This window comes from Phoenix dactylifera, unplaced genomic scaffold (assembly GCF_009389715.1).
Source record: "Phoenix dactylifera cultivar Barhee BC4 unplaced genomic scaffold, palm_55x_up_171113_PBpolish2nd_filt_p 000847F, whole genome shotgun sequence".
NCBI lineage: Eukaryota > Viridiplantae > Streptophyta > Magnoliopsida > Arecales > Arecaceae > Phoenix > Phoenix dactylifera.
In genome coordinates, this window is record NW_024068211.1 from 102,995 (window position 1) to 114,953 (window position 11,959).

General features: G+C 48.8%; 1 protein-coding gene across 1 annotated transcript; it reads left to right on the forward strand.

Moving 5' to 3' along the window:
• The first annotated feature begins 8,415 nt into the window (after positions 1-8,415).
• On the forward strand, positions 8,416-9,174 carry LOC120107385. The gene has a single exon (XM_039120650.1). The coding sequence runs from the start codon at positions 8,416-8,418 to the stop codon at positions 9,172-9,174; it is 759 nt and encodes a 252-aa protein (XP_038976578.1).
• The last annotated feature ends 2,785 nt before the right edge of the window (positions 9,175-11,959 follow it).

Sequence of the window (11,959 nt, forward strand, 5' to 3'; positions counted from 1 at the left end):
TAGTCTTGTGCTTGAATGAAGATTCTCATTCTAGTCTTCCAATAGGTATAATTTGTCTCATTGAAGAGTGGAGGTCTATTGGTTGCTTGCCCCTCGGCAGGAACATTGTTAAAGGGTGTTGCCATCTAGATCTTTGGCTAAGACGGTTAGGTCTTTCAAGAAATACACAGAGCACCCGCTCTGATACCACTTGTTGCCCAGAGATGGTCACCCAAGAGGGGGGTGAATTGGGTGTTTTAAAAGCTTTTGACTAATTAAAAATAAAACACACGAATATATGCACTAAAGTAAAGAAGGAGGAATAAGAAAGGTCAATCGCAAACACAAGGTTTTATAGTGGTTCGGAGCTTCCACTGCTCCTACATCCACTCCCCAAATCACCTTTGGAAATTTTCACTATAATCCAAGATTACAGTACGGTAGTTTTGCGAGTTCACTACCCAACTCGTTGTTTTACACCGGGCTCACAACAAACCCTAAAACCCCCAATCTCACTTAGGCTTGGGACGCCTTTCCCTTGTTCCAAGTCCCTTGACTGGAACAAGCACCACAATGAAAGAGTTTACAAAGGAAAAGTAAAGCTCTAAAAAGCAAATATGACAATTATGAACAATAGAACCCGGAAGAATCCTTTTGCCGTTGGAAGCGTGAGAAATGTTGATTCTTCCGATGTGGACCGCGTAGGGTTGAGTGTGAGCTTTGAATCCCGAGCGTACGAGAGAGGTTGAGCTTGAAATCACTTGGGAAGCTTGAAAACACTTGATTTCTTCACTTGAATGCACTCACTCCCTTGAACTTTTCTTTCTTACTTTTCTCTTGAATGATCTAGCTTTGGGTTGGTGAAGAGTTGTTGAGAAGCACTTAAGAGGTCCCTTTTATAGCCCAAAAAAGCAAATATAGCCGTTAGAGATAAAGTAAAAAGAATTTGAAATTCAAACCAAACCTGAAAAGCTGTCAGTCGCGTCCCAGGCGCTCCGGGGACGTCTCCGCTTCAACGAGAGACGTCTCGGCTACAAGATTTTACTTTTTACGTTGTCTGGGGTCGACTCGGCACTTTAAGGGGACGTCTCGGCTTGTTTGTACTTTTTGAATGGGGACGACTCCGCTGCTTTGGGGACGACTCCGCTTCTTTATCTCTGAAAAACATGTCCTCTGGAATTCCCTGAGAGAGTCGACTCCGCTCCTTCAGGGGACGTCTCGGCTTGTTTGCACTTTATGCATGGGGACGACTCCGCTGTCTCAGGGTCGACTCCGCTTCCTTATCACCGAAAAAACCATTCTCTGGAAAACCCTGAGAGAGCCGTCTCCGCTATCTTGGGGACGACTCGGGAAGTCTCCTTTTTACTTGCGGGGACGACTCCGCGTACAGTGGGGACGTCTCGCGCATATCTCTTGAAAATTGCCTTTCTGCCGCCACTGAGAGAGTCGACTCCGCTACTGAGAGAGTCGACTCCGCTAGCGCGGGGACGACTCGGCAGGTGCCGGGGACGTCTCCAAGTGTCCCAGTTCTTCCTGTTTGTGCCAGAGACGTCTCTGAAACTATCCGGAGACGTCTCGGCTGTCCCTGATCTGTTTTCTTTAACTCAAAATATTCTTCAATAAATTCATAAAAATTATGGGAACTTGCCTAGACATTTTTTAACAATATTCTCAATTAATCACATGAATTCCTCAATTAAATTGTTAAGATAAATGGAATTATACTCTAGTGTTTTGTATTCATCAAAATCCATTAGGGGGTCAACAACCTTTTTCTATGGAAGGGAGTCTGACGGCTAGGGTTCTTGGCTCCAGCAGATTTTTAGGTTTATAAAGGGACAAACTATGTAATTATGTTATTTTAATATGGGCATTTTTGTCAAAAATGCAGCTTTCCGAAAAAGCTGAAACAGCTTCTTCCCAAAAGCTCTAAATTGGAGCTTCCTCCCAAAAGCTGTTTTCAACTTTCCGCAAAAGCTGAAACAGCTTTTTGAAAAATTTACCAAACACAGTTTTTCATCTAAAAGTACTTTTGGAGGGCCAGAAAGTGCTTTCTGGCCCTCAAAAAGCTCCCCCAAACAAGGCCTAAGACTCTCTAGAAAGAAAGAATCCTTGTAATGTGGAAGAAATTATTCCGGCAACATAGAAGATGCTTCATTTATGACATTTCAAAAAAAAAAAACATGTGAAACCTCAATGAAATAAGTGAAGGATCTGTATAGCATGGGCTTACAAAAGCGCGAATCTTAGACATGCACACCACCGTTGCACCACCATTCAGCTGGATCTAAATGCTTTGATCTTGAATGACTTTCTCCACCATAACACCATCATTCGAAAAGGATAGAAATAGATAGAGGTGTAGCGCTGGACTATAGTAGAATAATGTAGGTATGAGCTACAATAAGGATGCAGTGCTAGGCTACAGTAAAAATATAGTGCTGGGCAATGATAAGAAGTTAAGTTACATCTACTTCTAGGATCAAAAGTATAGTAAGATTAGGATAAAAAATAAAGATTCATCATATTGTCCACAAATATGATAATTATCTACTCCGACAATTGTTTCTCATATCTAATCTCCACTCATGGTAGTTCTAGTAATTACTACCAACAGACTTCTCACTATATATGTATATAAGCATGATCATTCTATAACTACTAACTGATAATTATACCTTATCGGCCATATCTTGATACGTTTGTATAAGTCATCTCCCCTCATTCGACCTACAATATATTCCTCTATTTTTGGGTTCGAAAATTTGGATTTATTTCGATCTTCTACACATATATATTATGGCCGAATTCTACTTACTCAGCTTAGTCTCTGTTCTTAGTATGATTTTCAAAGCTCAACTCTATCTAGGCTTAACAAGAGTCACATAATTCTCATTTGTTTTGATTCAATCAAACTTAATCCATGTGGCTTTTACTTCTATCTGCCAGCTAGATTATTGAGGCAAGGCGTAAACAAGCATATCCTATGATTTATGGATAAAATAATATTTTTTAAAATGTGGATCCATGTCAATTATTCAATTTGCAAATCTAGATATTTTTTTATTAAAAGGGTTTTAAGATGTTTAAAAAAAGTTAAAACGAAGGTGATTGTGCGAGGTTTGGTAAGTGGAAGAATGTTGGACTTAATCTGATCTAGGACCATCTAGATATGGTCCAAACTAACACAAAGGTGTTTGCACCACATCCAAACCAATATATATGATTGGTGTTCGCGATCAGCTTCTTCCGTGAGCCCGTGTGCGATCTCCCAGTACCCTCTTCTTCCGCCCGCTTCACGCGTCCGTCCGAGTCCACGATCTTAGCAGGACCGGCATCCGAGCTTCCCACTTCCAGCGTCCGGATACTCCGCGTCAACCTTCTTCTTCAATTGATTCCAGCATCCCGTGAAGCGTCGCAGCCATCCGCGCGTCGTCCGCACCCGCGATCAGCTCCCACGTCCGAGCTTTCCGCATCCTCGTGTCCAACGCCTTGCTATCGTTCCATGCGTATCATCCGAATCCTAGATCCCTGCATCCGCACCCTATTCATCGCGATCCAGCCGTTCGCCTCTACCGCATCCATCTCCACCGCATTCCGAAGGGATCAATCGAGGGGGAGAGTTGGGTATAAGGGGCAGCTCTTTCGGTTGGGAGGGAGAGCTCTCATTTGAAAAAAAAAAAATAGACGAGCCGGGAGCCATTCAAAAAAAAAGGGGGAAGAAACAAAGCGTGCTCTGTTTTCCGAAAAGAAAAGAAAAAAATATGGGGAGGCTAATGTTTTTAATGGAGGGCTGATTTCTTAGGTGAAGGGTGACGGAGGAACCTTTGATGTATTGTTTTCTTTTAAGTAAATTCTGAACGATTGATCTTTTTGATTTACATCTATATGTTCTCGATTCTTGCATACTTATTTATTAGATAGATCTTTTATGGTTTATATTTATTGATGTATGGATTATTTCGATGTTTGATTTGTCGTAGATGTAATCGGCATGATAAATACTTAGATGTTAAATTTATGTTTCTAAATTATATACTCTATGATTAGAACCATTCTATCTGATTAAACCTTAATCAAGAATCGTAGAATTTAATTTGTTGAAAATAATATTATCAAAGGGGATTCCGGATCCCTAGCCTTCTTTATATTCTCGAACTTTGTTTAATTACTTATTATTTTCTGTTTTTAATTTTGAAAACAATCTGAAATCACATCTGAAATACGCTAATAATACATATATCGTTCCCTGAGGATTTGATCTCGGACTTCCGAGTTTTACTACTTGTGCGATTCTCCTGCACTTAGAAGAGCAGTTTTGCGAATGCATCAGTACACATGAAGATAATTTAATTTTTTTGGCCAATTAGTGAAATCAATTCATTTTTAGGTTATCTTTATTTTTATCTTTAAATTTCTTGCTTTTAGTTTTTCAGTAGGACTTTGATTTACGTTAGGAGGAGTAGTAGAGTACTTTGATTGTAGTCGGGGCTATACTCCTTCCTTTTTTCGAATTCACGGTGTGATAGTAGTGAAAGTTTTTTAAGATCAAGGCACCTAGACCCATACTAGTTTTATCATCATCCTTTCACCATTCTCTTTTTCGCTAATCCAACATCTATGGTATGCCTATGAACAACTTACCCACAAGACTTGTCATCCCTCTTTGGACCACTATTTTCTTTAAATAAAGATATTAGATTATTTGCTTGTACCACTGTTTGAGTTTGGAATGACATGAATAAAGAGCAGGTCTTACATATCTTGTAGGGTCAAACCCTATAATGTGCGGCCGTCTGTTATGTCTCGGCTTAGGCCATTGTATCGGAGTGTGATAGATAAAGTGATGTTAGAGTTTAGTTTATAATTAGTCCCAATAGCTTAGGTTAATTAGTGAGAGTGGGGTAGAATTTAGGCTATGAACTGGTAAATTAATCACTTATACAAAATAAATAAATAATAATAATGTTGGATCTGACTTTTTCTCATGATATAGGTTGAGATGGCTTGAACTCAATCCAGAAAGTTGTCTGACATTATGGAGGATTCCCATATAATGAATACAAACCGTACGCATCAGAATGGTTATGCCTCTCAGACTCCTAGTGCCTTCCAAACCCGTAGTGCCTCTCGGACTACTAGCACCTCTCGAGCAGCTAGTGTCTCCACATCAGCTCGCAACCCATTACCAAAGTAGGGTGCAAGTTAGGAAGCTAGCCTACTCGCCAGCAGGAGGATGTCGCCAATACCCCAAGTAATAAAGGGGTAGCTAAACCTCTAGGGAGTGAGGGTCAGATGGAAGGCTTGGTAAAACCCTAAACAGACTTCAGCAACAGGTGCAATAGATGGGGCAATAAGGAAATAAGGATGGTCAATCTTCAAGGTCAGATAAAGGCATAGCATAATTCAAGAAATTGGCACAACCTACATTTGAGGGCTCCACTTAATCCCATCAAGTCTCTAAAGTGGCTCAAGGAAATGGAGAAGGCATTTTACCTGCATGGAGTGCACGGATCAGCAAAAGGTCTGCTTCGCTACTTATTAGTTGCAAAGAATGACATGCCTATCATTTGGGATACTTTCTATCAAGAATTCATGGATATTGTTGCTGGAAATTGGACCCGGGGGCTGCCGCGAACCGAGAGGGGAGGAGCTCTGCTGCCGGGGTGGCGGTACATCGACGGGCGGCGTCCTCCTGGAGAGTCCTGCAAGAAAGCCGGTGGCCGGACTTTCCGGCGCCGGCCCTCCGAAGCTTAAGTCAGAGGGGGCTAATATGGGGGGGTAAAGGAGGAGAATGTTTTTGTGCTTTTTTTTCCGTCCCTCCGTCCCTCCCCCAGGTTTCCTTTTTATAGAGGGATATTATGTTACCTGGGAGGTGACGGAAATTTGTCTCCTTTTGTAATAATTGGGCACGATCATGCTCATTAATGGCGTTGTGGAGAATAAGGCCGGATCAGACTGGAGTCAGGGAGCTGTCATGGTTGATCGGACCCGTTGGGGGTGGTTGAACCGCCGGTCGTGGCGGGCCTGGGGTTCGTAGATGGTAAATGCATTAATTGCTGAATGAACCGGTGGTCAGGGTGAACCATACGCTTTGACGGTTCAGTGATCCGGAGATCGTCTTGAGCTGTGTTCATTTAATGACTGAGTGCATCGGAGGCCTGAGGGGGTCTTATGCATTAATGATAGGTCGTGCCGAGTTCCTGTGGAGATCTCGTGCCTTGATGACTTAGGGATGGTGGCAGATTGTAGTGGAGTCATGTACTTAGTCGTCAGATCTTTTGGAGGATTAGGCGGGATTGGGTATTCGGCTAAGGCATGGGCCTGGCACAGGTGCCGAGCCGAGCAGGTCGCCTAGCGGAGTGTCCTGTGGCGGGGTTGCTTCTGGTCGGCGCTTTCTAGTCGAGCGCCTCTCTGGTCGGCGCTTTCTAGTCGAGCGCCTCTAAAATGACTCGATTTGGGTTTTTCCCCCAACACTACCCCCGACTTCCGAGTTCCAGCTGGCTACCAGCTTGAGCGCGGGAAGTAGCTTTAGTTGGGTCATTATGGATTCCGAAATTTTTAAATTATTGCGCGTTTCAAATTATTGGGTGCTTCGAGACGCCTTAATAGGCGGCGTCTCTTCTTTCCCAAAAATGTCTCATTATTGGGACGCTCTCTCCGAAGTGTCCTCGCGTCGTGGGCTCATGATGGGGCCGTATGATTTGATGGGGCGCTTCTGTGTTCGAAGCGTCAGCCCGAAATAAATGTGGCGTTCCGTTTTTTGGGTCGACACGTGTCGTGATCCGGACGGAGAGCAGCGTTTTTTCTCGCTGATCTGGGCCGTTGGAAGGATTTATATAAATCCTCACCTGGCTTCCTCCTATTTTCTTACTGTCTTCTTCCTTCAGCTTTTCTCAGTCCGAAGTTCCTTATCCCCGGCGTCTCGCAGGTCCCTTTCCCCCTTCTTTTTCTTTTTCTTCCAGAACCCCTTTTTCTTTTTGATGGGTTCCGGTCCGAATGAAGTCGAGTCCACCATGAGTGCACTGGAGGTGGAAATGACCGAGGAATGGTTTTTTTCTCTACAAGGGTTCCGGTTGGAGCCCGCCAGGCGGGGGGATCGGGTAACCGACCCTCCGGTAGGCCGGATTGGGGTGTATTTGGAATCACTTTGGGCTGGCCTGCGGTTTCCTCTTCACGGCTTCGTGAATGAGTTACTGTCGGTATACCAATTGGTTCCGGCGCAACTTGCTCCGAACGCCTGGAGGACAGTGGTCGGTTTTCTGTCGCTGTGTTTACTGCACGGGATTCCGACCTCTATTAACGTCTTCCGGCGACTTTTTGTGCTGAAATCGAATCCGGAAGACGGAGAGTGGCTCTACATCGCCCTTCGGGCGGGTCGGCCACTTTTTCAGGGTGCTCCTTCGTCCATTCATGACTGGAAGAAGAAGTTCTTCTTCCTAGGTTCCGAACGGACATGGGGATTTGACCCTAGGTAGGGGCCGACCCAGCTCAGGTCCGTCAATAAAGCCCCCAAGCTTTCTCCACGTGAGCAGGGGATCACCGACACTATCCGCAGCCTCGGGGACGGGATCTTACTGAGCGGCCTCATAAGTAAGGACGCTCTAGTGAACGTTGGCCTGAGCTCGGCGCATCCCCATGGTAAGAGTAACAGTAGGGTGTCTTCTTCATTTTGTTGTAGTTCCAAGTTTTAACCCTGCTCGTCCATGCAGATATCGCAAAGATGGTGACCAAGAGCGAGGTCCTATACGCCCGGTTTCAAAAGAGGGCGGCCGAGCTCTCAGGAGAACCAACCGAGCCGAGGAAGAAGGCGAAGACCTCGGCGAAGACCTCGGCGACCACAACAGTTGAGGTACGCGCTCCTCGCCCCGTGCGCTCTGAAGCTGGTCGGGGAGAGGGCGTGGGCTCTGGCGGAGCTACGATGGCACTCCCATGCCCGGTGCCGATTTCGCAAATCCCTGGTCGGCAGGAAGCTCCAAATTCCGACCAGGGAGGGAGGACTTCGGCGGATTTGGCACTTGCACGCCCCGCCTCTACTTTGCGGCAGTCAGGTCGGCCGCCTATCCGACCCCAACTCCCCAGTCCCGAGCCGGGGAATAGTCAAGAAGCCACGTGGTCGGCTGCACCCAGGCCGGCTGAGGCCGGCCTTGCGGGTTCGTCGGGTCCCCGGGAGCGGGTGCCTTACGCTCCTGGATGGGCCGTTTTCGAGGGCGACTCGGCCCTCGATAACCCACAAGTGGCGCGCGAAGTTCTTCGGGTCGCGCTGCTCCCGGCTGACCAGGCCAAAATCCGGTCCCTGAACTACGACGCGTTCATGGACTCCGCCATTTGCTCTTCCATCCGAGTAAGTCGACCTTCATTTCCGTGTAAGTTGTGTTTCGGATTAAACCTATTTCTTACGTCTCCCTCTTGCAGCGCCTCCACGAAACCGAAACAATGATACACATAATTCAAGACTATCGGGACCGAGCCCGAAGGCATCAGAGGGGGCGTGAGGAGGCCGAAGCGAAGTTCCTCGTGTCCGAGGCCGAACAGAAAGTGCTTCAAGCGAAGTTAGAGGCGGCCGAGGACGAGGTTCGGGCTCTAGTCGCCGAACTTAAAGAGGAGAAGGGCGTGCAAGCTTTGGCCAGATCTGAAGTGCGCGCCGCTGAGGCTCGTCGGTCGGAGGCCGAGTCGTCGCTCGCTATACGCGAGCAGGAGGTGGGGGAGGCTCACCTAAAGGTCCAAGAGCTCGAAGTCCGTCTGCTCGACGCGCAATCTCTGCTCGTCGACCGTGAACGGGAAATAAAAAATTTGGAGCGAAAGGCCACCTACCACGAGGCTCGGGAGAAGGAGGCTCGGGAGCAGGCCCAAGATGCTGTCAAACTCTTCCGTGACTCGGAAGAGTTTCGCGACTTAATGGAAGAGGAGGGCGTCAACGGGCTCATCCAGGGTTTCAAGGACTTCCGCAACCAGCTGCGGCGACTTCTTCCAGACTTTGACCTTAGCCTGCTTCAACCAGGAGCAGGGGTCGAAGATTCAGGGGTGGAGGCAGAAACTCCGCCTGGCGGGGCCGACCAGGAAGGTCCAGCAGAAGTGGGCGAGAGTGCTCTTGAGGTCGCCGAGGCGGCTCCCGAAGCTGCTGGGGCCACCGGAGAAGAGGCCTCGACCGCAGAGGAGCCAACTGCTCCTGAAGTCGCCGAGCCCGAGCCTTAGTGTGGTTTTTTCTTCTTTTTTGTGTAGGCCGGAGTGGCCTCTACTTGTTAAGGTCAAGTCCGAGCTTTGTACTTAGCCTACGGGCCTTTTTTGAAATGAATATACGTATTCATTATAACTTGTGACTTGTGCTTTGGTTTGATTTTCGGTTAACTTATTTCTTTCGTTTGGATCCGCTTTTAGGCTCCTAGGAATTAGGCTCTACGGCTCCAACCTCGTCCGCCACATAGCTAGTGCTCGGCACAGCTGAACTTGGGTCCTAAGACCAGTAATTATAGCGATGCTTATGTCTAGGACGTGCTTGGGCTCGGGAGGGGGTCTTTTCGAGCTCGGCTCAGAATTCGACCGAGCCCTAGGACTGGGTCACTAGACTTGAAATTCTTTAGTGAACTTTGAGCCCGAACCTCGAGTTGCCGAGGCGGGTGGTCGAATTAATTAAGCAAGAATGGAAATAAATGAAATAATGTAAATATTAATTAAACGGGTACCTGGTACCGTGAGCGCTCTTATGCCGAGGCTAAAAACTTCGCCTGGCGGCTGAAGACGCTCTTCTGCTCGGGGTCCGTTCTTTGGGGACGCCGATAAGAGGAATCCGGTTGTCAATCACGGACTTTTCGTTGATCACGAACAGGAGGTTGGGTCGAGCTCTGTGATCGATGGAGAACGAGCCGAGCTCGTTGGCCGGTAGAGAACACATCCCGCTGTATCGGGGCATCCCGACCGCGGTCGGGGTAGGAGAACGAGCCGAGCTCGTTGGCCGATGGAGAACGAGCCGAGCTCGTTGGTCGGTGGAGAACACATCCCGCTGTATCGGGGCATCCCGACCGCGGTCGGGGTAGGAGAACGAGCCGAGCTCGTTGGCCGATGGAGAACGAGCCGAGCTCGTTGGACGATGGAGAATGAGCCGAGCTCGTTGGTCGGTGGAGAACACATCCCGCTGTATCGGGGCATAGAATGAGCCGAGCTCGTTGGTCGGTGGAGAACACATCCCGCTGTATCGGGGCATCCCGACCGCGGTCGGGGTAGGAGAACAAGCCGAGCTCGTTGGCCGATGGAGAACGAGCCGAGCTCGTTGGTCGGTGGAGAACACATCCCGACGTATCGGGGCATCCCGACCGCGGTTGGGGTAGGAGAACGAGCCGAGCTCGTTGGCCGATGGAGAACGAGCCAAGCTCGTTGGTCGGTGGAGAACACATCCCGCTGTATCGGGGCATCCCGACCGCGGTCGGGGTAGGAGAACGAGCCGAGCTCGTTGGCCGATGGAGAACAAACCGAGCTCGTTGGTCGGTGGAGAACACATCCCGCTGTATCGGGGCATCCCGACCGTGGTCGGGGTAGGAGAACGAGCCAAGCTCATTGGCCGATGGAGAACGAGCCGAGCTCGTTGGTCGGTGGAGAACACATCCCGCTGTATCGGGGCATCCCGACCGCGGTCGGGGTAGGAGAACGAGCTGGGCACCATGAGACAACATAGGAGAATTGGTGAGTTCGAGCAAGCGCATAAGCCGTTCATAAAATGAAATTTATGGTTAGATAGTGGGGGACCCCTCGGGATTCTATTGGTAGTACACGCGGAGATTTTCAGAACTCCAGCTTCGTGGAATGGGAGTCCCATCTAGAAACTCTAGCTTGTAAGTTCTGGGCCGACGGATGCACGTGACTCGGTAAGGTCCTTCCCAGTTTGGAGCCAGTTTCCCCTGCTCGGTTGGTCGGGAGGCCTCGGCTCTTCTGAGGACAAGGTCCCCTGCTTTGAAGGATTTGATTTTGACCCTGGCGTTGTAGTATTGAGCTGTCTTTTGCTGGTACCTCGCCATGCGAACTCGGGCGGCCTCCCTTGTTTCCTCGATCAGGTCGAGGTTGTTCCTGAGCTGTGAGGAGTTGGAGCTGGCATCATGATGCTCTACCCTCGGAGATGGGAGTCCGATCTCCAACGGGATGACAGCTTCCGTTCCGTATGTTAGGTTGAAGGGAGTCTCGCCGGTGGGGACACGAAATGTAGTCCGGTAAGCCCACAGGACATTGTATAGGTCTTCGACCCATTGTCCTTTGGATTTGTCGAGCCTGGCTTTGAGCCCCTGCAAAATAGTACGATTTGTTACCTCGGTTTCTCCATTCATCTGAGGGTGCGCGACCGAGGTGAAGCGGTGGTCGATGCCAAGCACGGAGCAGAATCCTCTGAAATGGAGGTTGTCGAACTGGCGGCCGTTGTCGGATATGAGGATGCGGGGGAGCCCGAATCTGCAGATTATTGACTTCCTCTAGCGCCAACTGTTGCTGAAAATTGGACCCGGGGGCTGCCGCGAACCGAGAGGGGAGGAGCTCCGCTGCCGGGGTGGCGGTACGTCGACGGGCGGCGTCCTCCTGGAGAGTCCTGCAAGAAAGCCGGTGGCCGGGCTTTCCGGCGCCGGCCCTCCGAAGCTTAAGTCAGAGGGGGCTAATATGGGGGGGTAAAGGAGGAGAATGCTTTTGTGCTTTTTTTTCCGTCCCTCCGTCCCTCCCCAGGTTCCCTTTTTATAGAGGGATATTATGTTACCTGGGAGGTGACGGGAATTTGTCTCCTTTTGTAATAATTGGGCACGATCATGCTCATTAATGGCGTTGTGGAGAATAAGGCCGGATCAGACTGGAGTCAGGGAGCTGTCATGGTTGATCAGACCCGTTGGGGGTGGTTGAACCGCCGGCCGTGGCGGGCCTGGGGTTCGTAGATGGTAAGTGCATTAATTGCTGAGTGAACCGGTGGTCAGGGTGAACCATACGCTTTGACGGTTCAGTGATCCGGAGATCG